The 26,553-nt window shown below is 40.3% G+C and overlaps 1 protein-coding gene across 1 annotated transcript in view; it reads right to left on the bottom strand.

Moving 5' to 3' along the window:
* Positions 1-19,595, bottom strand: part of SNX25 (sorting nexin 25) — an 81,176-nt gene extending 61,581 nt beyond the window's left edge. The window contains exons 1-2 of the mRNA XM_063156080.1: positions 19,503-19,595; positions 7,975-8,059 (exon numbers count right to left, since the gene is read on the bottom strand). Of these exons, the coding sequence (XP_063012150.1) occupies positions 7,975-8,059; positions 19,503-19,574 (157 nt within the window). The 5' untranslated portion in view covers positions 19,575-19,595. The remainder of the gene's footprint in view (positions 1-7,974; positions 8,060-19,502) is intronic.
* Positions 19,596-26,553: the final 6,958 nt, after the last annotated feature.

The following is a 26,553-nucleotide window of genomic DNA, read 5'->3' on the forward strand; positions in this document are numbered from 1 at the left end:
ACCAAGAGAGGAAAAATGTAACCCTCGACCCATCTCAAACACTGGATGGGTAACAGGCTTCACATCCACTTCTTACCGAAGGAAGTCAGGCTGGCAAGGTTACAGCAATCCACACCTAACAGGTTACTGCAGGTCACTGTGCAAAGCAAAGCCTTAAAGTGGATTTGCTGAGACAATCAGGTTACCAGCTACACACAAACCTCAGACTAATACCTGTCTCTCAGCAGTGCCTTTGGTTATATGAACTATCATATAAATTTGGCTGTGTCTAAAATGTTGCAGGCTGAAGCCAGCTCTCTTTACATAGGAACTGAACAGTCTCCATTCCAAAGTCATGGCTAGAAAGGGAAGATGGTAATATTTTTGGATTTCCAAAGATATATACAACACAGAACACCACCACAGAAAGTACATTATAGGATCAGAAGAGCTAAGAGAGAGCAAGTGGATTAGTGAGACCCCATGAACTTAAAAATGACGAAGCATTCCAAACCATACTGACAGGCAATAACAACATTACTATAATTGCAAATGCCATGGCAACACTGTCTTCTACCATTCTGACTTTGCTTTTTGGCATTTGTGCGTCACCAGTTTTACTGATGTTTCACTCCAGCAAATGTCCCTGGAAGTCTAAGAGAGCAGGAGCTGTTCAGGGAGAACACATGAACTATTTAGCAGTTGCAACAAGGTGGGGGAAAAGCTGGGGTTGTAAGAGTCAATTTGCATCTACCAGATAATAAAAAAGGAGGGAATAAAGTCATGGGCCTGGTAATTTGAGTAACTTATTTACTAAACAATCTGGATTCAAACTTTCATATCAAAAGCCCATCTCATCTGTCAGTGTAAGCCCACAGTGCAAAGGAATCATAAGACTCCATAATTGCTTACCTTCTACTTTGATAGAAGCTGTTTGTTTGGTAAATTATATAAATTATGAAAATCTCCCTGGAACTGGCAACAGTGAACTAATAGCATATTAGTAGACAATAGCTTAAATATTTTCACCTGCCTTTCAGGCAAAACTAGCAAACCTCGACCGATATAACCTTGATGAAAACATTTCCAGTGAAATGGCTAAAACTGATTAAAGTTTCTAGTCAAATGCTTCACAAACTAGCTTCCTCAAGTTTATAAAGAAACTGAATCACTTCAATGAGTATGCTGAAATATTAAAAGCCTTTTGCTAAGTCATTTCAAGGCTTTTTAATTAATAATTCAGAAAAAATTCCACAGTTCTGTAAACAAATATATAACAGGTTTAATTATTTTTTTTCCTAATCCAGGAGAGAAAAAAGTATGCAGAGCCAAATAGCAGGATAGGAACTTCCAAAATCCCTTTCTAAAATTTTCAGTGAAATATTTCATCTAAAATAGATGAAATATTTCGCTGAAAACTCCTACCCACAAATACTAGAGTGATAAAAACAGTTATAAAATAGTGGTCTTCTGATAAGCAAGGAGAGGAATAATCTGTTAAGACACCACAGAACAGAGGAAATAGCATTTTAAAATCTGAAGTTTTATTACTTATCTCAAGTCTTCCAACAAAATACACTTTAAGAATCTATTTTTCCACAGCTGTCCCCATGTCCTTCTGCAGCCACCTTTTTTGTTATAGCTTAGTTACTCTCTTCTGTTGCAAGGTCTGAAACGCTGTGGAAAGCTGACCACAGCACTGATTCTTCCTTTTCATCTAATCCATAAGAGATTAATAATTTCTCAAGCGTGCTTGCAGCACACTGCACTGTGGTATTTTTTAATCAGCATCACTGGCAGGTAGTGACTATCCAGATTTTCTCACAGACACCCCCTCTATCCTTTGCAAGGGTGCAAAGCAGCTCTTTCTTCAGCATATTTTGCCCAAGAGGACAAGCCATTGTATGGAGTGGTGGCTCCTACAGAAGTCAATTCAACAGAGCTCTAAAAAACAAGACCACAAGAGCAGAATGTGCATCCTGATCCCTTACAGACATATTGTCTCTCAGAGAAAATCTATTCCTAATGATCATTAATATATTAATTTTTAAATAAGCTATAACATATAATTTATATTATATGGCTCATATAATATAATTTATATTATATTATATAATTATTATAATTCAATAAACTTAATAAAATAATTTATTACTTTTTAAGCAACTCCACTCCAAAATGAGCTCTGTTTCCAGCACACTACATAATACATTCTTTTTGTTCCTTTTAGCCACTCATGAATTCTGTCATTCAATACAAAAGAGCCACAAAATCTATTGGCAATATCAAGCTAGAGACAAAAGATCATGAATCATCATCAAAAACCAACCATGCAATTATGAAATTTTTCATTTGTGTTTAACTCTGCCAATTACATACTTTCAATACCTTAAAAGGATTACACTGCTTTAAACTCTATTTTTCTGCACCTGTGCTTTACAACTCTGTGGCTTTACATGACTCCCGTGGTTTCCTTGTCCCCCTTCCTGCATCACAGCAGTGCTGCTCTCTATAAAATTCAGGGTTCTTTAGAGCCCAGCATGTATGTCCAAGCGAGCAGTGAGACAGCTTTTAAACAAATACAATTTTAACAGGACACCAGCCACAGACACTGACAGCAGCCAGTTAAGCCTGGGTAAGACACTGCCTTGTGTCATCCTGGCCTTGGGGTACAGCTGCTGCTTTCATTTCATGCCCATTGATGCAGCTGGTGCCTTTTCAGCACTCTAAGGAAATACAGAAAACAAGTATAACAAATTTATGGAGAGCAGCTTGCTCCCTTCAGAGAAGAAATCTGCTCATGCATCTATTCTCATTATTTTTATACTACATGTTCTCTAAAGCATTGAAAACAACAGTCAGAAGACAAGGAAGGAATAAAAAAAGAAGCAGAACATATTCAGGACAGAACCTTGCTACCACTAAGTCATCCACTACAATCATAAAACAGATTTCTTCTGATCAAATCAAATGCAGTGACCACAATGAGTCTGGTGCAAAACTGTAGAAATTTCCACTGGGTTTCCTAAATTAGTTCAGAAGATCCAAGTTCCAAGTTATTACAATGTGATTAAATGCCATTCCCATTGAAATTGAAGTTGAGCCTATTCAACTACTCTTTTTAAACACTGTAAACTAAAACAGTGTTGGGCATAGGGAGCCAGAAGCTTGTGTGGAGGTTCAGTGAGGACATCCCTCTAGACCCTTCCCTCATTCCTGCACATGTCCTACAGTAACTGCTATCCCTTTTTCCACACTCACGCATTGAGAGGTTCAGTGGCACCACCAGGGTCTGCAGGTCAGACTGGTTTCAAATCTGCAACTGGCAGAGCTTCACACTAGACAGTTTTTATATTGCTAAGATTCATTATACAACTTTATTAAAAATAACAACAATCTGAATAACAAGGATTAAATGCCTACTCTTTTTCTCAAAGCAGTATTAAAAAACAGAGCATAAATATTCTATGCAAATGCAGACAGACTCCCAAGTTTCAACAAGTAAAAGTCCTTTCCTGAAAACCCTGGAGAAGCTACAACCACCACATTAATTTATAGTTAAATCCAAAACTCTCCTGTGACTGTATGAACAAATGAAAAAAGGTACAGCTACAACACTGCCTTGAGTTATTCTAGAGCAACAAGCATTACAACCCATAAAGGAGAAATACAATGGTAATGTGAACTGTGTTAGGATCCTGCAGGAAGAAACCACCTTCAAAAAGCCAAGAATCATTACCAGAATTCTGTGCTACTACAACACTAGATCTAGCATGCATGATAGGGTTATAATAAGCTATACTTTTAGAAAAATACTTTCAATAAAAAACTAATAGAAAAAAATGACAGACTATACCACAGCCAAGTACCTGTCAAAGTACTGTTCTAGAGAAGAAAATGCTGAATGTTTATTTACTTCTTACAGCCACTACCTTTTGCCCCTGCCAAAAGTCAATTCAGACCAAAAAAGAAAAACCCAAAAACAAGGAACAATGACAACAAAAACCTGAAAGAAAATTTAAAACCCCTACATTAAAGGCAGCTTTACAATTACTAATAAAATTACTAATAAATACTCTGAATATTCAGTTTTATAATTTCCAAGACACTAAGATTTAAATTGAAAGAGATGAAAGACATTTATCACTTATAGTATTTTAAATTTCATTAAGTTTTAGCTATACAAGAGGATGAGGTTTTATGCTTATTAGCTTTACTGAAGTTTCTCATGGCTACTAAATCTTTACTTAGACCATGGTGTAAAAGGCTGACAAAATGATGTCTAAATGCCAGCATTTCAGTGACTGTGAACTAGCAATAGTGGTTTAAAGATTTCAGTGCTCTTCTGAAGTTTTTGTTTTGAAAATCACTAGCATTTCTTGGTTTATTTCTATATTCAAATTCTATGAAACTGACAGGTTTCGTAGGCTAGATGCTATCTTTGTGCATGGATGGATTGGTCCTGTGCAAAAGGAATCCCTGACAGTATCCCAATTCCCCAATCTTTGGTCCACTTTTATTAAAATTTTCCTGGCATTTCTGTCTTTACTGTTTTTTTATGCAGAAAAAAAAATCATAAAAATATCTAAACAATAGAGAAAAAAATGTAGGAAATGTAGTAAAATAAAAACAGACAAATTTATGTCCAAATAATTTTTCACATGCACCTTTTGCCAAGAGTTCTTAGCTTCAAATGTTTGAATCCCAGCAGCACAGAGAACATAAATTCAAATTGGTTTGCTGATATTGTGGCCAAAAAAGAAATTGTTTTGAAAGCTGTTTTTTGAAAAAATAAAACTTAAAAAAATTAACATAAATATTTTTTTTAATCTCCTAGCTTTTCAAATAGAGAGTAGCAGGAGTTCTTTTTCTAAATACCAATATGCACATATTAAGTTGGGAAATGAGACATCATTTCTCCCAATCTTTCTCTAAAGGAAGTACAACCTTACATCCCCAACACAGTTACATCCTAAGGGGTCAACACAGATAGGCAAGATCTAATCCATAAAAAATATCTAATTAAATACCCAAAATATTTCCCAAAAGGTCACCTCAAGGCAAGCTTGAAGGAAGACAACCCACTCCAAAAGAAGAGATGGCTCTCCAACAGGAAATATTTTTAGATCTAAGAAACAGGTGAATTTTCACAGCGGAACAATTTCACCAGTAGAGCTCTGCCAGGATTTGAGCTGTGGCCTGTACTTTTCTACTTACTCAAAAATGACCCAGTGAAGCAGCTAAGTGATATGAAGACCATTCTTCTTGGCACTGCTAAAACTGTAGAGACAATGACTGTGAAAAACAAAAAGACCGCAGGACTTGGAGCAATAAAAGCAGAAAATGAAATTCAGTTGCTGGGAGGCCAGCTACCCCCCCAGCAGATCAATCTCCTGGCAGCTGCAGCCTCAACCCAAGCAGTACACAGTGTGCACAGCAGCACCAGAGGGACTGGGCACAGCCTCTCTCGGGAGACCTCTCAGCACACCACTGTGTGCATGGAATCCAGACAAGCAGCAGGTAGCATTGAAGGGTATTTGTACAAGTGGCTTATCTTCTCTTTTCGTAAGGTAAGCGAAGGTCAAACAAAAATCAAATCATTCTCTCAACAGAAAGCATGAAAAGTACTGAAAAAAAAAAACATATTTCAATGTTAGTTACTCAAGTGCTACTCAGCTGCAAAGGAGACTTGCGGTTGACAACTAAAGGCCTTTTCTTTCTGCCATACTCAACAAGGAAAATCTCTTTGTAGCCTTGCACTTGTTCTAATTTTGAACACTTAGATTTCATAAACCACAACACACTGTGGCAGGGCTAATTCACAGCTTTCCCCCACCTTGTATCTACAGCTAAAGCAAGTATCCTATTATTCATAATGAAGCAGCACTCTAAAGCATCCACCTGTTACACTGCTCTGCTCTTAATAGAAAATAACAAAGGCATTTAGGGCAGAGCTGTGAACCAACATACACAGAGCTCCTTCTTGGTGGTGTTTAGTGTGAGGCACACTGTAAAAGGATGATTCCCAACAATTTTAGTACAGCAAGACAAGAAGCTGTATAAGACACAAGCAACTATTATCAGCCAGTGACTATCACAGGAAAACTATCTAAACATCTACTAGTTATTGAAATAAGACTGATGGTTGGAACAGAAACATGGATGACTCCTTCAGTTAAACCAAGGATATGACCAAGGATCTTTCCAACAGACTTTGATGGGAACATCAGGAAAAACGCAGTAAAGCAAGCTTGAAGTGGCACAGACCCTCAGGTGAACCACACTAAAGTCAAAGAGAAAAGACCACAGAGCCTGGCTATAACACCAGCAAAAGCATGGCATGACCAACAGACAACAGCAGTTCTGGAGCAGGGCAAGGTAGTTAGCAACCAACAGTAAACCCCAGGCCAACTTAATTACACCATGATGAAACAGAGCTGAAGAAATCCGAATTAACCAAGGGCTGTCTCTTCACACCCAGCAACAGCATTTCTGAAATCAGATTACATTATCCATGCATCTCAAAGGTAATGTAAAAAGAAGTAAAATCCGTTAAGGGAAAAAAAACACCAAAAAACCCACAACCCAAAACCTCAAGAGGCACTAACAGTCCAAACTGGTACCCAAGATTGAAACTTCATTACAATTGAATGTCCCCTAGCTAAATGAATAAGGCTTTCTAAAGCATTTTGTTGAGTAGCACATTACACCTAGACAGTAAAAAGTTGTCCAAAATTCCTGGGATTTATAAATGCTTTAATCCTAATCAATGCAAGATTGGAAACACAAATACAGATGGTATTTTTAATATTGCTAGTAATAAAGTTTTATTTATCCACAAACTTGTGGGGGGAAAAAATCCCAACAAAAAAAACACCATTCACATCAAGACAACTACAAATTTCAGAACTGTCACAGGCAAGAAGTCCTGTCTATTTTCATAGAGACTGATCATTTTGTGCTAATAAAAAATAAACTCTCGCTTTTGGGATTGCATTCAGTATTTCAAAATTATTGCATTCAGTATCTCAAACAGAAGATGACTCAGTCAGTCACCTTTCAAACCAAAAACATTTTGTATGGCAGAGCAAAAAGTACAGCCTCATCTTTGTCAAACTGCAAAACGGAGAAGTTGGCTTCATCACTTAGGCCTGGAAGAAATAAAACAAAATCTGACAAGTCTGCTTTCCAAAATTCAGTGTGAGAATGGAGGGTAAAAGCTGCTCTGAAAAAAAATAGCAGAAAGGCATGAGCTGTCACAGCATAAGGTACTTAACTCTGAAAAATGAATCATTTAAGTATTAGTAACTTTCTTTCAGCCTTACTGAGTAGGGATGGCCTCATGCATCCATCTCAATGACATAGGTAGGTAGTGCTCTAAATTTATAATTTTTCTACATACCCTGCTAATAGCTATTCATAAAAATAACTTTAAAAACATAAGGTGTCACAAGACAACCAACCCATTTAAAGCAATGATAATTTTCAAAGATACTCTCAATTTATGAAAAATACAGGAAAAAGTGCTGCAAAGAAATCTTAAAGGAAAAAGTATTCAAAATTAGATAAAATATTTACAAAAGGTTGATATACTCTATCAGTCAGAAATAGAAATGTTGATTTTAGATTCAGTTTTAATGACAAGAATTGCACTAAATGGGAAGACTGTACGCAAGAGTCTACAGGATTTCTCAGTACAGGAAAACCCAGTCAAGAATATTTTAAGTGTTACCCCTTTGTGCATAAGTATTAAGGACTGTATTTCAATTTACTTCTGTAAAAACCAGCCACTACAGTGACAAGATATCAGCTGAATAGCAAAAGCAACATCACATTACCTACCACAGTGGATTTCTTGAGAAGACTAAGACCTTGCCATTACATTTTATGTCATGGAAGAAACCAGGGTCATATTCTAAAGTCTTGGAACATTGTGCAGTTATGGTTTGCTAAAAGGACAAGAGACATTTAGACTTTAATGCTCCTAAGACTCACCTTCTTTCAGTGCTTTATCCATATTGTGAGAAATAACCACTCTCCTTGATTGGATTGAATCATGAGAGCTTCCAGACCAGTTACTCTGAAATTAAAACAGAACATACATCATAAGAGGAAGAAATAAACTAAAGTTACAGAAGGAATAAAACTGGAATTCAAGGCAATAGTAATGTATCATTTGGTCTTTATGCGAATATTGTCACCTCATATGGTAAAACAGAGGACTGTCAGTTGTCCATGAGGTTATTATACATTGTTCATTAAGCACATATTAATACTTATGTATCACACATTGTACAACTTGCAAAATTATCTTAAGTGAAGTTTTTTGGGTAGAAAGGAGCTGTATTCATTTGCAAGACAGCGCACTGAGGATAGGACATGCATGTAACAAAACAACTGGAACTCTTTTATTCAGTATTTTCACAGCAAATAAAACATTTTTATAGCCTGCTGTGACAATGGACTTCATTTATCCTTGTAAACTACTTTTAAAACAGAAGAGAAGCCTTTAGATATCCTACGTAATTTTGGTTCACACTTTTTGGGCTTCTTTCTTCAAAGATACTTCTGGCCCTCTGCATTTTCAGCTGCTGTTCTACACAAATATTTGTCTTTACTGGAGTATTCACTCCCACAGTGTCCAAACAGGTGGGCGGATGGAGAAACATTTTTCAGGATATAGACAAAGAGCAGTGACTCATGATGCATTTATATAGAAAGGAGTATAATTCAAAACAGAAATAGAAACTGTTCCCACTGTCAATCAGCTTGGAGCTCACTCTCCTTCCTAAGGGGAAAGCACTGCAGAAACATCCCCATCCCTCCAACATTCACCACACAGAGAATAGGAAAGCAGCATAAACGTGAAGTAAAAACACTGTTTAATGTTCTTAAAGTAATATACTGTTATTTCAGCCAATTTGCAGGCTAATAATCTGTATTTTGGTTTAATGTTTTTTGTCTACTTCAGATGCATGCATGGAGAGTCTAACAAAGTTCATCTAATAGAACCTAGATAAAGGAGTCTATGCACTACTTCTACAGCAAAATAAAGCTTTTCAGGCTCACTCACACCTATCACACAGCAAAGTGACTTGGAAAGGTACTTTCCATGCCTTGAGTGCCCCCCTGCCCACAGCTGATTTGTTCCACCTTTTGGATGAATGCAGCAACACTCCCTGGAGTCCTTCCAGTCACTATTGTGAGACCATGACTGTGGTCTTCCAGCTGATTTCTTCCCTCCTCCCCAACACCTCCAATGGCAGGGGCAGCAGGACTTCAGCACATTTGCCTCCATCTGCAGTCCCCCCTTGCTATTAAGACTATAGTTAATGAGGTGTGAGAACAGAGTATTTAGTGAACCACTATAGATTTCCAAGCCCCTTTTTGATGTGACCACTGATAAAAGCTTCAGCCATACCCAGCTAAACAGTAAGGAAAAGTATTTTGTCTCTTTGTAAGGTCACCTAACACTATTTGTAAGGCTCCAATACATCATCTCTGGCTGCTAATGTTATCACACTTCCTCAACACTGTTCAAACCTGTGTTAATGCCAGTCACATAATTATTTTCTGCTTTATCTGCAGCAGGAAGATGCATTATTTAAAAAATTAAAAAGAGAAGACTCACAGAGACGTGAAATACCCTAAGTACCTTAGGGGAAGGGAAAACCCAATTAAACAAACTCACTCAGGTCTTTCTGTGAAGAAAGAACTCCTAAACATGAGCCAGCAATCCTGACTCAAGATCCATGCTCAACACACTCCATCTTCCTTAACACTCATGCCAGCTTGGGTGTCCTACAAGGCTAATCCTTCTGCTGAACTGAGTCCTACCTGCATGGAGGTCACTGACCTCGAGCTAACTTAGGCATCTACAGTTGCATCACATACATTGCAGGAAGCATTTTTTATGGCCTAAAGCATCAGTAAGTGCTCAAATGCAGTGCTCACCAAATTATTGCTTTCAAAACTAGTTTAAACACAAGTTAAAAAAAAAAAAAAAAAAAAAAAAAAAAGAAAGCAACCTTCAGAGGGGATCTATAGTTGCAAGAAGTAGCTTGTTCCACTATTAACTTGTGATTCTGGTTGGGTTACTTCAGGTTTAAGAACTCAACTTCAGGGAGACCTTACTGCTGTCTCCATCTACTGAATGACAGGATACAGAGAAAAGGGAGCCAGACTCTTCTTGCAGATGCACGGGACATTAGGAAACATTGCAACACAGGAAATTTCCATCACAAGACAAAACTATTTTAATCATGAGGCTGCTCAAATATCAGAATAGGAGTGCTGACAGGCTGTGGGGTCTCCATCTCTCAATCTTCCTCACTCTGAGCAAGAAAGTGAACTAGATGTCCCCCAGATATTCCTTCCAACCTGAACTATTCATGATCCTTGATGACCCTTCAGAGAGCTGTTAATTTAATTTCATTATTAATAATATGTCAGATCTAAAGGTGCCTTGTCTAAAACAACTGATCAAACTCCTTTTTTCTTCCCATTTTATGAACTTGCATTTAGCAGGATCAAGACTTAAGCCTTGTTAGTTTAGGTTTGCTTTCAAAAAGTACTGTTTCTGTGACAATAAAAGTGATGAATAAATTAAATAAGCAGGCTCTCCCAAGTTGGATGACATATGGCAGCAAACACCTGAAAAACAACAGTAACAACCTGGTAACGCTGATAACCAACATCTGCGGTAACAGAAGGATTTCAAAAAATTCACAGTCCAAGCTCAGCTCTAACAGCTGAGAAATGAAAAATATAGCATATTTCACTGAAAGGCTTTCTTCCCACCCCTGACTCAAGTCAGATGGAGGGCATATGTAGAAAACAGTTTCAGCTAGAAAGCTTAGATTTGAATGCTTTCTCATTTTTCTTCATGTCATTCATCTGAAGAAAAACGGTGCTAGGCTTCATGAAATAGTTGGCATAACCCTGACTGAGCCAAAAACATTTGTAAATGGATTTAACACAGTCAAAGCTCTAGTTTAGATGCTCCTTTATGCAGAATAAAACCTGGTATGTTCCTCTAAGTCCTGACTTGCACTATCATAGCCCTCAATGATTTATCTTTTTTTAATTGGTGTCAAGACAATTGGGTTCCTGTCTGTAGATTTCATTGGTAAGTAATGACAGAAACCAGACTGAAACATAAATAAAACTTAACAAAAGGACTTGAAGGGGTAGGGGTGGAGAACATTTTGAACGCACATGCTAAGAATGAGGTTGCTAACAAACAGGGAGGCCTGTTTCCTGGAACACTTCAAGTTTTCTTCAGTTTTGACTTTGCTTAGAGGCCAAAAAAAAAAGGATGTGTGCATTTCCTGTAGATTTCTGAACAACACTCATTGTTTGAAACTTTTGAAAACTATTTATGATGAAGAAAACAACAGTCTGAATTGGTCAAGAAAAAAAAAGGCTGACATTGAACCTGAAATTTTGTCCTAGGTTCAGTCTCCTACAGATTCAAAAATTAAGTAAATGTCATTTATTCCTTTAAACTATATAAGTAATTTTAAATTAGCTCTGAAGACAACAATAAATGTTAAATGAAAAAGAATTAAGAAATTATTTCAGCAACAATACTCAATAAATGGCAAAGCATAGAGAACACAGGAGTACCTTCCACTATCAAGAAATTCATTTGCAACACTTTGTATCAAATGCAATTTTTAAAACACAGCAGCAGAAAGCCAGGCAGCTGCTGCAGGCACACCACACGCAGCCTTACTCTGCCATGGAATTAAGGCCAGAAGCAGAGAAAAATTTACAATTATTCCTATTACATTAACTCAATTACAACAGAACTAGAGCAGAGATCACAACAGATGCCACAATATAAATGGGCATTGTGGATGAGACAGTTTAATCACGGATCTAAAAGGGAAAGGCTGCATCTAATTCAGCATACACAAACCAACCAGTTACTCATAGTTACTTTTTCCTCCCACTGTTGCCCTATTAACTTTCCTCTTATCTTTGTAAAACATACATTAACATCAGACTGGACCTTGATAACAAAGAGTCACAGCCTTAAACAATACTTCACTGAACTCTTCATAAATTCATATTTAACAGATATGGATAGATGTGTTCTTATCCACATATTACTTCATATAGATGTTATTACCCCAACATTATTTCAACTAATGATGCAAAAACAAATTTATGTTCACAAGAGTTGATATTTTTTAATCTTTACTTATAGTCTATTTAAGATTACAAGGCACATATGTATCTGTCACAGTCAGCCTTAACAGATACCATAACTATCAATTTAAAAGTCAACATACTTAAAGCATGTTAATCCTATTATCTTAAGCATCATTATCTTGGTAATTATTTTATGATATCTCATTATTTCTACTAATGTAGTAGCTCCTGAAATATGTAAACTCTGTTTATCATATGGGGATCTTCAATCTTAGCTGTTTAAAACTGGTAAAACTGCAGCAGTGTAAAAACTTTGTAATCAGGATAGAACTTGCTTTGCTTGAGATTTCATAGAATACCAGACAGATAAGAATAAGAATATGAAAATGAAACATTTCTCAGGTACTACTTTCATTCTATCAGTACAGCTAAGAAATAATTGGTAAGTTAGCATTCAAATCACTGCTCAGCAAGAAATGGAGCATTATCCTGTGCTGGAATTTTTAATATTGCCATCAAAATAAAGCCTTAAATGAATTCTCAAGGTACAGGCATAGCCCCAATTTACTGAACATTTCCACACTCTCCTCCTCCTCTGCAAAAAGAGATGACAAGAACCTATGGTCTATACTTCAAGGCCAAAAGAGCCATATGGCATGAAAACTAAATTGCTGGCACGCCAGAAAAGCCAGCACAAAATCATGCTTGAGCTGCAGAGCCTCAGCTTAGCAGCCAGAGAGAAACTCCTGAGAGGCCTATTGCTGTACCCTCCCTGTACATGACTTTTAACCATACACACACTTTATAGGGTGTTCTGTTTTCAAGAGCACCACAAAACATGCCACATGAACCATCATCATTCATTTTATTACCATTAACTTGTTCTGTTTCACTGTGCATATTTAATAGGGGAAAAATGGTATAGAATGACTGGTCACAAAAACCTCTTATAGACACAACACAAATCTGTTCCCCTCATGGCTACATGATTTCTTTATCTTTTTACCACTTGAAGTAACAGCTTGGAGAGGATACAGTATTCTATGTAACTGGCTTTTTCCTTAGGTAACTTCTGCTGCTGTGCTTTGCAAAGAGCAAGAAACCAAGACTTGGCAATGCAAGAGAACTTTATGTGATTTTCATAATATTTCTGGTACACGCCTACACTATTTTCAATGTCAAAGCATACCTTGAATGCAGGATGTCATCACTCTTGACCTTATTACAGAGGTTTTATAGCCACCCTTAGGATCTCCCTGCAAGAGACTTGGACAGTAAGATCTCTAGGAGCCCACCATCCATCCTGATTGACTCAGCAGAGCTTGGTTATCAGGAGAGATGATCTAGCTCCCTAGTTATGTTTTGAATCATAGAACACTGTTCATGTGAGAAGCAGTCCCTACAAAGGTTAAAACAGTCCATTCACAGCAAAATATGAGATGTCAATCCAACACAAAGTTGAGAAAATTAAATGTCAAGAACAATAAAAAGCAGAGCTGACAAAAAAGGATCCAATGAAAGGAATCAGAAAGGACTGCATGACAAAACAAGAAATCTCTAAATATACATGATGAATAAAAGAAATCTCTAAACATACATGATGATGAAAAATGTGTGGAAAACTAAGTCTGCTCACTGCTAAGGAGTTATGGGACAAAGAAGGGAGTATCAGAGTCTGAAAAACATTTAATTTCCTGAGGTCAGTCTCCTGTAATAAAGTTATCACTGCAAAGTTACACGTGCAGGTAATCAACATATGCAGTCCTAACAAAGTTCCAATTCTGAAAAGGCTTATAAATCCCAAATTATAACAGATGTTCTACAGATCCCTAAAAATAAACTGTACCAGAAATGTCCAAACCACAGGCCCTTGCTGAACTATAGCAGAACACTGGCAATTAATGCAATGTTCCCTTAACATTTTAAAATATTCATGGAATTGGTAGAAGTTGCTAAAATATATTTTTATTATTTTGATTTCATGACTTTCCTAGCAGTAAACTCAACCATATCAACAAAGGCTCATTATTGACCTGCCTATAAATGAGACAGAACTAAGAATAAATGCATGAGACTCTGAGTTCTGTTAAAAACACACTAAACATATCTTCTTCTTTCTGTCCAGAAACAACCCATCAATTAAAAGACTGGCACTAGATCAGAATATCTGCTTGCAAGCCCAAAACAGTCTAAAGTGTGACAAAAGTGCCACAGCCAGAGATTGCTGTTGTTTTAAAAAAATCCTGCAATATCAGAGCTCTAAATATCCCCTGTGCAGTCAGAGAATGAGACAGACCATAGAAGATGCTTGGCTTCAGATTTAGAAAAACCCATAAATGCTTTTAAAGTCTTACTAAGGCATACAGATCAAAATTCTAAGGGCTTGGGAAGCTTCTCCTCTCCCTCACAGTTCCTCCAAACTACTTATTGCCTCAAGAATTCTTTTGCATCCCACTGGAAACTTTTGCCCACGGATGGCAAACCTTCCACTTTCCACAGCTGCTGGGGCTCCTCCAAGCTTACCTTCACTTGCTTCATCTCATGGCAAAAGTCCAACAGAGAAGGAAAATAAAACTCTGTGTCCTTTCTCTCTGCTTCCCTTATGTTCTTCACAAAGGGCCGAGCACTCAGCTTGGCTACTATGACAAATACTCAACCTCAGTTAAGCTGCCATCACATTTGAAAGATTGGGACCATTTCCATTTCACTATACATCCTCCTACAGCTTGGATAAAAAGCAGTACCATGTTCCAGGATCCAGATACTTCAAAGACAACCTGATCCAATGAAAAAAAGCTTTACCCATGCCCCCTGCACTAATGGCAAGTTCACAAAAATACACGTTCAAGGATGGAACAAGGCTTTAGGAACATAAAACATGATCACATGTAGTGTGATTTGGCTTTAGGGCCAGAAAGGGAGAGGGTTACTTTGCTCACTTATAATTGAGAGCTATTAAACTGTAGTAAACAATAGTGACCAAATATGTCAGGAGACAAGTTTTAAAGAAATTTAAAGTAATTGACAACTGTTAATTGTAGGAAACTAAATGTAGGACATTAAAATCCATGTACCCCTTTCATTAGGAAAAAAAAGCACATTTACTATCCTTCTGTTAGTGCTGCACAGATCAGGTAGATCCTTCTCTATACAGAGTATCATCCACTTAATCTGAATTTAAAATGCAGTACTTAAATCTAATAAACTAATCAGTTTTTTGCATTATTTAAAAGAAGTTGATAACCCAACTCTCTGTTACTTGGAGCTTTTGCTTTGAATCACAGTCAAAACATTATGCTGAAAAGAAAACCCCATCTCTGCCAGTTTTTTTGGCAGAGAAACAACTCACACGAACGTGGGAAAAGTTTCCCTTCCCACTACCTTGGTTAACAAGACTCTTCACACGAGTCAAAGTCACCTCCCTCTACAACCACACAAGGTAAAAGGAGTTTTGGAAGCAAACTCGAATTTTAAAGGGTTACATATGTTCTAACCCAGGGCTATCTTTGCTATGAACAAGTCCACTGGTACTTGAGAAGTGAAGTTTAAAACAGAAAAAACAGACATTCTCACTAAAATACAATTGGGTCATCATGCCTTTTTGCAGCCTTGCATTTCGCTGTTCTCCACCACCACAAATCATCTTGTCCTAAAACAGCTCCTGCAAAGTGCTGAAAAACACCTGACAATAACATAATGTACAATTTCAAGGACTCATTCAATTTCAATTATTTCAATATCAATAGAAACTATTTACTAATATTATCAGTACTTGCAAGTACTTAAAGTATTAAGTAAGACATTATTATGAGTTGCCTGTATACCTCTCTTCCAACAAAAGAGAGATTTTTATGTGGAAGCCAGGATAGTTTTTATGAACAGAGCTACAGAGAAAATACATTGAAAGCACAATTTATCATAGGGATATAAATCACACAGCTTGCTTTGCAATTCTCAGCAGATTTCAAGTGTTCTTTCTGAGATACCTGACTTCAGAAGGAAATCTTGACCTTTCAAGTCCCAAAGGAGTTACACAAAAAATGGACAAAGCACAGCATTACATTCGAGAAGATTGCTTCTCTAGTTGGAACTTCAGGCAAAATGGAAGAAAAATATATGTACCTTGCTCTTCTGAAATCCAAACCTGCAACACTGCACTTCCTCACTCATATTCCTCATTTGCACAAACAGGTCCATGAAAATCAACAGCACTGAACTCTCACATGCTAAGTGGTTGCTGAATTGAGAATGTACAAAAAACTCCCTTTATTCAGCTCAGCACGAGGGACTCCATTCAACTCTCTTTGAAGTTGGTCAAGAGTACTCCCACTAGCTTTCCAAGAGCTGAGTCTGACTACAACTAGAGTAAACATTTATTCCTGAATACTTACTGTTTCCTCATTTGTTAACCCCAATGTGAAAAATCACACAAAGAATGAAAAGTGAATTGTCTAAATTTTGTACATAAAACACATGAAGAGTTAGATGCCAGTCATCATAAGGTTTTTACCTTACATTTTTTCAATATGCCAGTCATAATATGGTTTTTACCTTACATTTTTCAATTATTAGACCAACAGGCAATTCTTCCTTATTCTTGAGGAAAAGAAAACACAAGGTTGAAAAAAATTATAGCTTTACTGTCATACTACTACTGGCTCCCAGAAAAGACAAAAGGATCATAAGGCTCTATGAAAAGCATGAGAGTAACAACTGAATGATAAAAAAAGCAATGTAAATGCAAAAGGATGTAAAATTAAAAGACTAAATTAGGAAGTTCTAGTGAATGGCCTACATTTCTATAGGCTGCCTATCTAGACAATATTATTTTCTTCACCTACATTTTGCTGAAACTCCAATTAGAAAGTCTGCTACACATATACAAAATCATGTTCAGAAAAACTCTTCAAGAAGCTTTTCAGTCCTGAAGCCACTTGGTACCAGTAAGAAATCAATAAAACTATAAATTGAAGGTATGAGAAACCCAATTAAGATGTCTGGCATTACATCTTCTAAATAGGGTAAAATGACTCACTCCTTTTTTCAACATCTCTTTCATGTAAGTAAACTTTTGGGAACAGTGCAAAGAGGGAGGAAAGAAAAAATTGAATGGAGTCAGGGAGAGGGTAAAAAAACAATCCTAGGAAAAGGGTTCTAGCAGGTACTGGTGCCTTACCAGTGAATTTTAAATACCAAATTTCAATTCCCTTCTGAAACAACAAACATATCCCATAGAGCTACGATAAATGCAAACACTATAAATTAGATAACACAACAGCAGGTGTGCACTATTAATACATACAAATCCAACAGATGAACAAAACATCTTCAAGAGAAATGCACAGTAACACATCACAAAAAGAAAGTGCAGATGGTACAGTAGCAGAAGTGGCTATTTGTCTCTGGACAGTTCTACTTCCACTGCTGTTCTGTAGGCTTATGTTTTTCAGTAGGCTTACATTTTTCACAAAGGAGGAGACAAAGAAATTAATATCTTTTTTTTTTCCTTCAAATTTTGGCTTCCCCAATTAAATTGGCTGTTTCACAAACCTGAATGTTGCTCCTCATTGTGTCAGCAGGGAGATTTTGATTGTTAAGTGTATGTATAGATATGTTTGGTACTATGTAAAAGTAAGCTAACTCACCTGATGCTCAGATAAGTACAGAAGTACATAAATGCCACTGAAGCTATGGCATTGACACTGAAACATCTATTCTTGTAAATCTCAAAGCAACAGGAATTGATGTTTTGATAATCAATTGATCCACTTACATATTTTTTCTGTTTGGTGTAACATAGCTATATGGCTAAAAACAAAAGCATATAGTCCTTTACTAGAAGGTGCTTATGCACCTAACACACATTTGTTACCTAGCACTCCTCTGACAAAAACCACCTGAACAATCCCTAGCTGTACCCACCTTTTGCTTACCACTTGTGTGTTACACCTTCTTACTTCCCACCGTAACGCTCATACACATTATTTGTTCTTCCCTTCCTTCAGAAAGCTGAGTATGATGTTGAGTGTTCAAAGCAAAGAGGATGTTTAAAAAACTCTACCAATAAGACAAAGTGAGTATCAGACAGAGCCACACACATATCCTGAATGCACCTTCACAAGCTGTATTATTCACTGAATTCAACAACCCTCAGCCATATGATCCCTACTGGCAACAATACTCTGCCGGCTTCCATTAAATGCAGACAGGAAAAGCACATTGCTCCCAAACACAGGCTGCTTCTCTCCCTAGGTCAAAGAATGAAGGAATAAACCATTGCTACAGGTTGTTAGCAATTTGACTGAAAAGACAGAAAGACAGTTTCAGCCGGTGATCTGTATGAGGTTCCTGCCCTGCCGGCACCCGGGGCGTTCTGCAGCTCCGGGCACCCGTGACAGCGCTACTGACTGACTGCCGAGGAGGGTGCGTGTACCGATGTAACAAACTGGGTTACCGGAACAGCCGCGCTGCGCACCCAGGCGACGCGAATTCCCTCCCTTTTCCTTCTCAGAGCGCTCTCAGGTATCCCAACATTACTGAAGGGAAATAGCACTTACGCAGTACAGTCTATTTATTGCTGCGGCAGCTCAAGTGCTAACACACCTACAAGTCACCGCGAGGGGCCAAGGGCTCCGGGCTGGAGCTTCCAACTGTAACATTCAACAGCACATCCCTGTGACCCACTGCAAAGCAGGACTGTGGGCAGATTCTAAATTTCAGCAGAATTTTTGCAGGCTCATCTAGGATCAGCTCCCAAGCACTGGATGATGGGGAACAGGGCTGTGGATGGGAGGAAAGTTTCCAAATGCCTCGTGCTATCAGTCCCATTCAGAAGAACCCGAAAAATACTAAGCTGTGAGCTACAAAGAGCTTGTGCGCTAGTACATTTTGGAATATGTAGAAAAAATGAAATTGTTTCCCTTTTGCATAGAGCTCTGCAACGGCTTGAGTACAAAATAGCACTATGATAACACTATCTGAAGCGGTCCGACTTCAGAGAACGCATTAAAGGAACACTAAGCTGCCTCTTCGACCAAGTCTCTCTTTTACCTGTGACATTTCAATGGGAGGAGCAGAAAAGGATTTGAGACACAGCCACTGTGGAGCGAACACAGCGAACCACCTTGCGAGCATTCCCGCAATCCGGAGGTCTCTCCGGAGCAAAGTGTTGGTTTTTCCGCTGCGCCTGCTACCGTCCAGCAAAACTTTGGCCATTTAAAGCCCCGCCGGGCGGCAGAGCGCGGGCAGGCTCCTGCGGCCGCGGTAGGACAGCAGGACACGGGGTCCGGGTGGCGCGCCGCTCCACGGCGGAGCGAGGGCCGCGGCCACCGCCCGCTCCGCTCCGCTCCCCTCCCGCTACTCACCCCCGCGACCGGCCGGACCGGAGCCACGGCGGCGAAGTCCGGCGGCGGCAGGCGGCGGCGGCCGCGGCACATCAGGACGATCAGGGTGCCCAGCGCGGCGGCAGCGGCGGCGCAGCCCACGTAGAGGGCGAGGCGGAGCAGCAGCAGCGCCAGGCACGGCGGCCCGCCGCCCCCCGCCTCGGCCCGCTCCTGCCCCAGGTGGACGACGGACACAGCCAGAAGCCCCAGTCCCGCCGCCAGCACGAAGCGGGATGATCCGGGATCCTCGTCCTCCTCGTCTTCCGCCGCCTCCTCCTCGCCGCCGCCGACCACAGCGGCGGCCGCCGGGGCGCTGCGGCGGCGCGCCTCGCCACCGGGGCCGTGCGAGCCCAGCGGGCCGGGGGGGGCGGCCCCCACCGCCTCGGGCTGCCCGGCCGTGCTGCTAGCGCTGTCGGCACCGGGGAACATGCTGCTCCTGGCGCCGCTGGGAGCAAGCGCATCTCCCGCCGCGGCAGCCCCCTGCGAAGGTCGCCGCTCCCGGGGCCCCCCCTCTCCTCCGCCGCCGCCGCCGCCTCCTTCGCCGCCCGCCGCCGCCACTGGCACCGCTGCGGCCGCCGGGGGAGCCGGAGCTCATGCCCAGCGGCAGGAGGGTGCGCGGCGGCCGGGCCGCTTTCCGGCGGCAGCGCTGCCCCGCGCTGGGCGGCGGGAGCCGAGCGCCGTGGCAGCAGCCAGGGAGGCCCCGCCGCGCCGCTCGGTGTCCGGCCGGGCAGGGGGCGGAGGCGGAGGCGGTGCCTGCCGGGCGGGGGGGCCCGGGACATGTGCGCCTGCCGCACCGCCCCACGGCGGCGCCCGGCCGGAACGTCTAGTGCCGGGTTGCGAGTCAGGGAGCTCCGCCGTGGCGGGGCTGGAGGCGTCCCCGGGCGCTGGCCAGGAAACGGGTACGCTCGGAGGAAGCGAGGGCAATCCCCGCGGGCTGCACTGCGGAGCTTGGCTGCGCGGAATGCCGCGGAACGCCTCCCCGCCACGGGGGCTAGGCCCAGAGGGACCCGGCGTGATCAGACCGGGTCATCGAGGCCCTAACCAGAGCTTGGGACAAAAGCCTTGGCGAGAGGCATCTCGGAGATCCGGAGTGTGGGCGCTATGCACCCCTCTGCCTGCTCCCCTCTGATCGGCCAAAGGAAGTCACAAATAACTGGACTTCAGAAATAAAAAGTTGATTGAACAGTGATGCTAAAGAAACACAGCCTCACCACCCCAACAGAAGCATGCCAGCCCTCCACTCAGTACCCTCCCTCTGTTGTATATTTTATATCTGTTTGTGTTAGATCTGAGAACAAATTCCTGGGAGGGTGCAAGGCTTGCCATATTTCAGCTGTGCTTGGGACGCATGTTCATCTTGCTATAGGTGTGGCACAGCTACAGCTCCACCAAGTTTGTCAGCTCAGCTGAATTGGGAGGCCCTGATCTCTTCAGAGGGTTGTCTGCAAAAATCAGCTTCATTACCCAGTGTGCAACAAGCCAATAATTACACACTCAAGAAAGACACTGACTACTTATTTCAGAGTTGTGCAAGTCTGAGTGCTCAGTGGTATTCAACAAATCAAGCACACCAAATATCAAAACTTATTAGTATTTATATATCTTAGCAAACAAAGGAATTAGTGTTCATTGTCTACAAGTTCCATAGTTCTCTTATTAATTAGTATTTTATCCTCTATTGGCTAATGAGTCTCGTTTCCCATGCTAATCTGTCTGTATGCTCAGCCTTCTTTTAGTTTGGTGGATTTCTTGGGTCAGTGGTCCTTGAATTGGTGGTTGTGATCTCCCTTTGCAGGAATTACCTTTTATCAAGTTGGAACTGATTTCAGCACAATTGCTGAGTTGGGTTTATTGGTTTCTTCCTTACCTTGGGAGTTCTGCCAAATGTCCATATGTCCCATAAATTCTTCATTCTTTGTGTCCACTATCAGTGGTACATCCTTTTCTCCAGGCTTTGTTTACCTCCTGCTAGGTCTGAGATCACTGAAGCATATCAAGCCCTAAACATTAATAATGCAATTCCACCAACAAGTAATTTGTTTTTCTAACACATGAACATCACTTATAGCTTGCTTTTTAGCTGCTATCTCTTTCAAGGATTAAATCTCCCTTCTTCTTGATTAGTCTTGAAAGTATACAAAGATCAAACATAAAAGAGCATCCTTTCTTAAGAGAATTTTTACATATTCCACATTTTACAAGAGTAGGAGTAAATGACAATGCTTTCCTTACAGAAGCCACACTATACCAAAGTGGATTTACAAGCATTTACTAACGGGCTTCATTTTAAGAACTGATAGCTGTAAACTCTATAGAAGTGTTTAGAGATAGAAGTATACTGGTAAGCAGCTGATAAGATTCCCACTGTTCTGTCCGTTGAGGTGTAAAAGAAAAACCCAAAGCCCTGAATTTTACTTTTTAAACACAGTTATTGTTGCAGAGGTTGGAGTAGTGATTTATTTATTCATGCTCTCTAAAAAAGTTATTTCTGTCAAATGAACTCTACTAGCCAATCAATGCTCTGATCTTGTGAGTTTTTACATTTCCTCATAACTTCTATGGTGCAACAAAGCACCATTGATAAAACCAGACTCCAAACTTCCCTGAGCTTCTGCAATGCTAAGCAAGGCAGGAAACTAAGCATGAAGAGTGCAGGTGTCCAAAAGTCTGTTATAGCCCTGGAGCAGCACTTGTAATAGGGAATTGCATGTCAGCTCATGGTGCAGGACTGTGATGGAAACGGGCACAGAACAGCATGGAGCTAGTCAGGATTCTGGGTTACAACAAATGTTTTACTCCATCACAATATTTTCTAAGCTCTTTCTAACCTAACTCACAGTGTCTGATGGGCTGGTGTCCTGCCTGTGTGTATTAGAGGTTTGCATATTAGAGGTTTGCATTTGTATTTCCTCTCAAAATCACAAAAAGTGGTTATGAAGTGATTTTAGGGCTCCTGTTGGAGCGAGAGGAGACACTGATCCTTAATCTGATCCAAAATCCTTACTGTAACTTAGTTCTTAGTAAGATAAAATATATAATTCTATTACAGTTTGTTCTATTTAGTGGATATTAAATTGCACAAAATCCTTTTAAATGCTAGTTCAGACAATTCACAGAGTATCCAAAATTGATTATTTAAGTAACATGTCTAATGTGATTAAAGATAAAAATCATCAAATCATAATAGTGAAAATGCAATTGCAATGGCAGTCCTTTCCCATGTGAATTACTATGTGGTAAAACATCCTGATGATGCACTGAAGGGCTTTGGGACCATGGTTTTTTTCAACACATAAGACCATTAAAACCAGCAGAGATTTTTGCAGAGTCTGAAAGCTTTTGGATAAGGCCCAACATGCCAGAAGGTTTCTTATAAAGCTATTTTATTCTCATCAGGTGGAAAATAGAAAACAAATATCCATCTCCCAGCACACACTTTACTCATCAAAGATTTCAGAATATCCAGGACTTTGGACTGAGTTCAAGATCTACTCTGGGATCTTAATAAAGATCCACACAAGAAACCAGACAGAGACCTACTGCAAATGCATTCAGGAAACTGCCTGGGCCACTGTCAAAGCTACTTAAGGCAATTGAATTTTTAAATTAACCTGAAGCAAAGCATGCAGTGTTGATAGTCCTGTGTAAACAGAGAGTATTTTCTTACAGTATTAATTCTCAGAAGTGGAGAGGAAGATAAAAAAAAAACCAAACCTACCTGCAATAACAATTTAGTCCTGCAGTGCTTATGCACAAAGCCACTTTTTATCTGAATGAGTAATCCTACCTATTTTAGCTAGGATTTACACATCACATCCTGAATTAGATATGTCTAAATCAACTCAAGTGTGCATCCATAGAGCTAGAAGAAGATTTGATTCTTTTTCTTTTAGCTCTTAGTAAGTTTCTATGACTTTTCAACCTAAGGTACAATTCCTAATATTTTAGATATCCTAGCTCTACTGAAGTTAATAGCAATTTTCAAGTTTTCCTCAGTGTTACTTGAACCTCCCCTTTTGTACTTTAAAAATTACTTTTCTGTACAAAAGGACTTCAATGAGGTCAATTTTGTGAACTGGGGATTACTGTAGGCTCCTTCTGTAACTGTTTACTCAGTCATAGAACTAGTTTATGAGAAAAGAGATTCAAATTCCTCAAATTCTTCTTATCCAAGCATTACTGCAAATATCTTTCTTAGAGAGATAAGACAATTACTTATTTTAAAAGATAAATGATGTCTGATTTGGGGGAGGATTCAGCATCTTCACTATTTTCCTTTGAGCTAGAAGTATCATTTATCTTTGTAACATACCCTAGAAAAAACCTCAGTGATTTGAACAGTTTTGCAGCTGCCTTTAGTGACAATTGTTCAACTTCCACCTTCACAGTACTGCAAACTTCAATGAATTTGCACTTTCAAACATTTAGGCAAGATTAAAATAAATACTTTTCCTGTGGGCTTTTTCACATTTGATTTCTGTTTTGTCAGCCTTTCTAGCTCTCCCATTGCTGTAAAAGGACTAAAATAAGTTATGACTTCTCAATTAAAACAAATAAAAAAGTTGCATTATAGGCAAAAAAGAGGTCTGTATAGTGCTTATGTAGCTTATATTTTAGCATACTTACAATTTTGAATTAATTACATGCTTTTTTGTAACTGCTGTGGTGCTGCATTGCAGTTACAGTCATACTAGAAGTTTATAGAAATTTCTAATGTTCAGAGTACAAAACCCAGAACTGCTTGTGAACTTATAAACCTGGTGATAAACCAGGAAAACCTGCATAACTAACACTGTTAGAAGCAATCATGGGAATCCTAGAGCAAGAGAAATGGAAATTGGATGTTATACTTGTCAGTATCTTAAATGTACAAAATACGTAAGTTGCTCTAATATTAGCTGATTTAAATTTTTGCTACACCTTTTAAGACAGTGGTGTTGTATTTTGCATATTCGCAGTCAGGAACTTGACACACAGGAGAAAAATGACAAAAGCACCCACTCAGTGTCCAATGTAAGGAACCTAAGACCTCACATGGCGAGGTCAGCAAAGGCTCAGCGTTTTGTAGCACGTTTTCCAAGTATGCTTTCCATTTATTTAAGTTGCAGTTGTCATTATTCAACATTTCAACAGTGAACTGGGAGAGGTGCCAGAAAAATAAGAGGGAAACACATGACAAGTATAAAAATTTAGTCAATGTCGTTCGCAGAACCTCCGTTAAACACTGTGTAGCACAAGTAGGACTTGATTCTGGTTAACTTAGACGTGTTCAGTTGTATTATTCAAGAGAGTTCTTTCTTTTCTTGTAGCGTTCTGACACATTTGCTACATATATGTATAAAAATGTGTGTGTGTGTATGCACACATACATCCATACATATGTGCCTATGTGTGTGTGCCAAGTGAAAAGAAAATAAAATATAAAAGAAATAGGACAATAGACACAATAGTTGATTTGGCTGCACAGCCCTGATTTAATTCAAAATTCAGTTTGCTCAGCAAAAAATGTGATCATGTCATTAAATCACTTTCCTGCTGAATAATGGGGCCAAAGTAAAGCTGAATTTTTTATTTTGAATATGTGGATCAGTAATCTGGAAGTCTTTATTTTCACATAATTCTTTCCTTCTTTGTTAAAAAGTAACTTTGCTATTATTAAGATATGATATTGCAGCTGATCTCTTTGAAAGAGCTGTAAGTTTTCCCATCCTTACTCAGGAAACTACTGCTTTTCAGGGGCAGATCACCACAGGAAATCATCAGTTACCTACTCAGTGCCAGAAGTAAAGAAACTACCAGCACATCAAACAGGAATGCCATTATCCCAACCCAAGGCACCACCACCACAATCTGGGGCACCATCAACTTGATATGGGACACTTATCCCAACGTGGGAAACTGTCACCTCAGCATGGAGCTTCATTGCCTTAATCTGGGGCACTATGACCTCAACCTGTGATTCTGTCCCCTCACCCTGGAACCTCATGATCAAAATCTAGGGGCAATCACCTCAACTAAGGGCATTATTTCTTCAGCTTGGGGACCCACTGCATCTCAGTCTGGAGACCATGACTTAAATTAGGAGCACCATCACCTTGGAGGCCCATTGCTTCCACTCAGCATACCATTGTCTCAACCCAGAACCCCACTGCCTCAGCTTGAGGCACAATCAGCCGAGCACACAGATCCATCACCCCAGCCTGGAGTAACTTTGCTGTAACCTGGGGACCATCACCCCAACTTGGGGCACAGTCACCTCATCTTGGGCCCTTAAGGCCTTACTAAGAGTCCCAGCTCTCTGCCTCATTCCCACGGAACAAATAAGGGCAGGAGGGGACTGATGTCTGTATCAGAAATATCTGATACAGACATCCTGGCCAGCAGGACTAGGAAAGGAATTCTCCTCCTGTACTTGGCACTGGTAAGGCCACTACCTGAGAACTGTGTCCAGTTCTGGACCTCTCAATTCAGGTAGGACATGAACCACTGGAGCAAGTTCAGAGAAGGGAAAATGAAGCTGGTGAAAGGTCTGGAGCACTGGCCTTAAGAGGAAGAGCTGAGGCAGCTGGCTGGGGTTGTTTAGCCTGGAAAAGAGGAGGTTCCGGAGAGACCTTATGTCTCTCTAGAACCTGAAAGGAGGCTGTACCCAGGTGGGGATCGGCCTCTTCCCCCAGGCAGCCAGTGAGGACACAGTCTTAAACTGCGCCAAGGGACTCTTAGGTTGGACATGAGGAGGAATTTCTTCACATAAAGGGTGATCAGACACTGGAATAGGCTGGTCAGGGAGGTGGTGGACCCACGGACCCTGGAGGTGTTTCAGGAAAGACTCGACGCGTCACTTAGAGCCGTGATCTGGTTGACACGGTGGTGTTCGGGCAGAGGTTGGAGGTTCACAGATCCCCTCCAACCTCCTGGTTTCTGTGACTCTGTGGAGGGCCCGCGCCTGAGGGGCCCCTCCCCCGGGAGGTCCCGGCGCCCGGCTCCTTCCCGCCCCGCTGAGGCGCCGCCTCTCCCCGCCCGGCGGCGCGCGGGC

Source organism: Melospiza melodia, chromosome 5 (genome assembly GCF_035770615.1).
Source record: "Melospiza melodia melodia isolate bMelMel2 chromosome 5, bMelMel2.pri, whole genome shotgun sequence".
Taxonomy (NCBI): Eukaryota; Metazoa; Chordata; class Aves; order Passeriformes; family Passerellidae; genus Melospiza; species Melospiza melodia.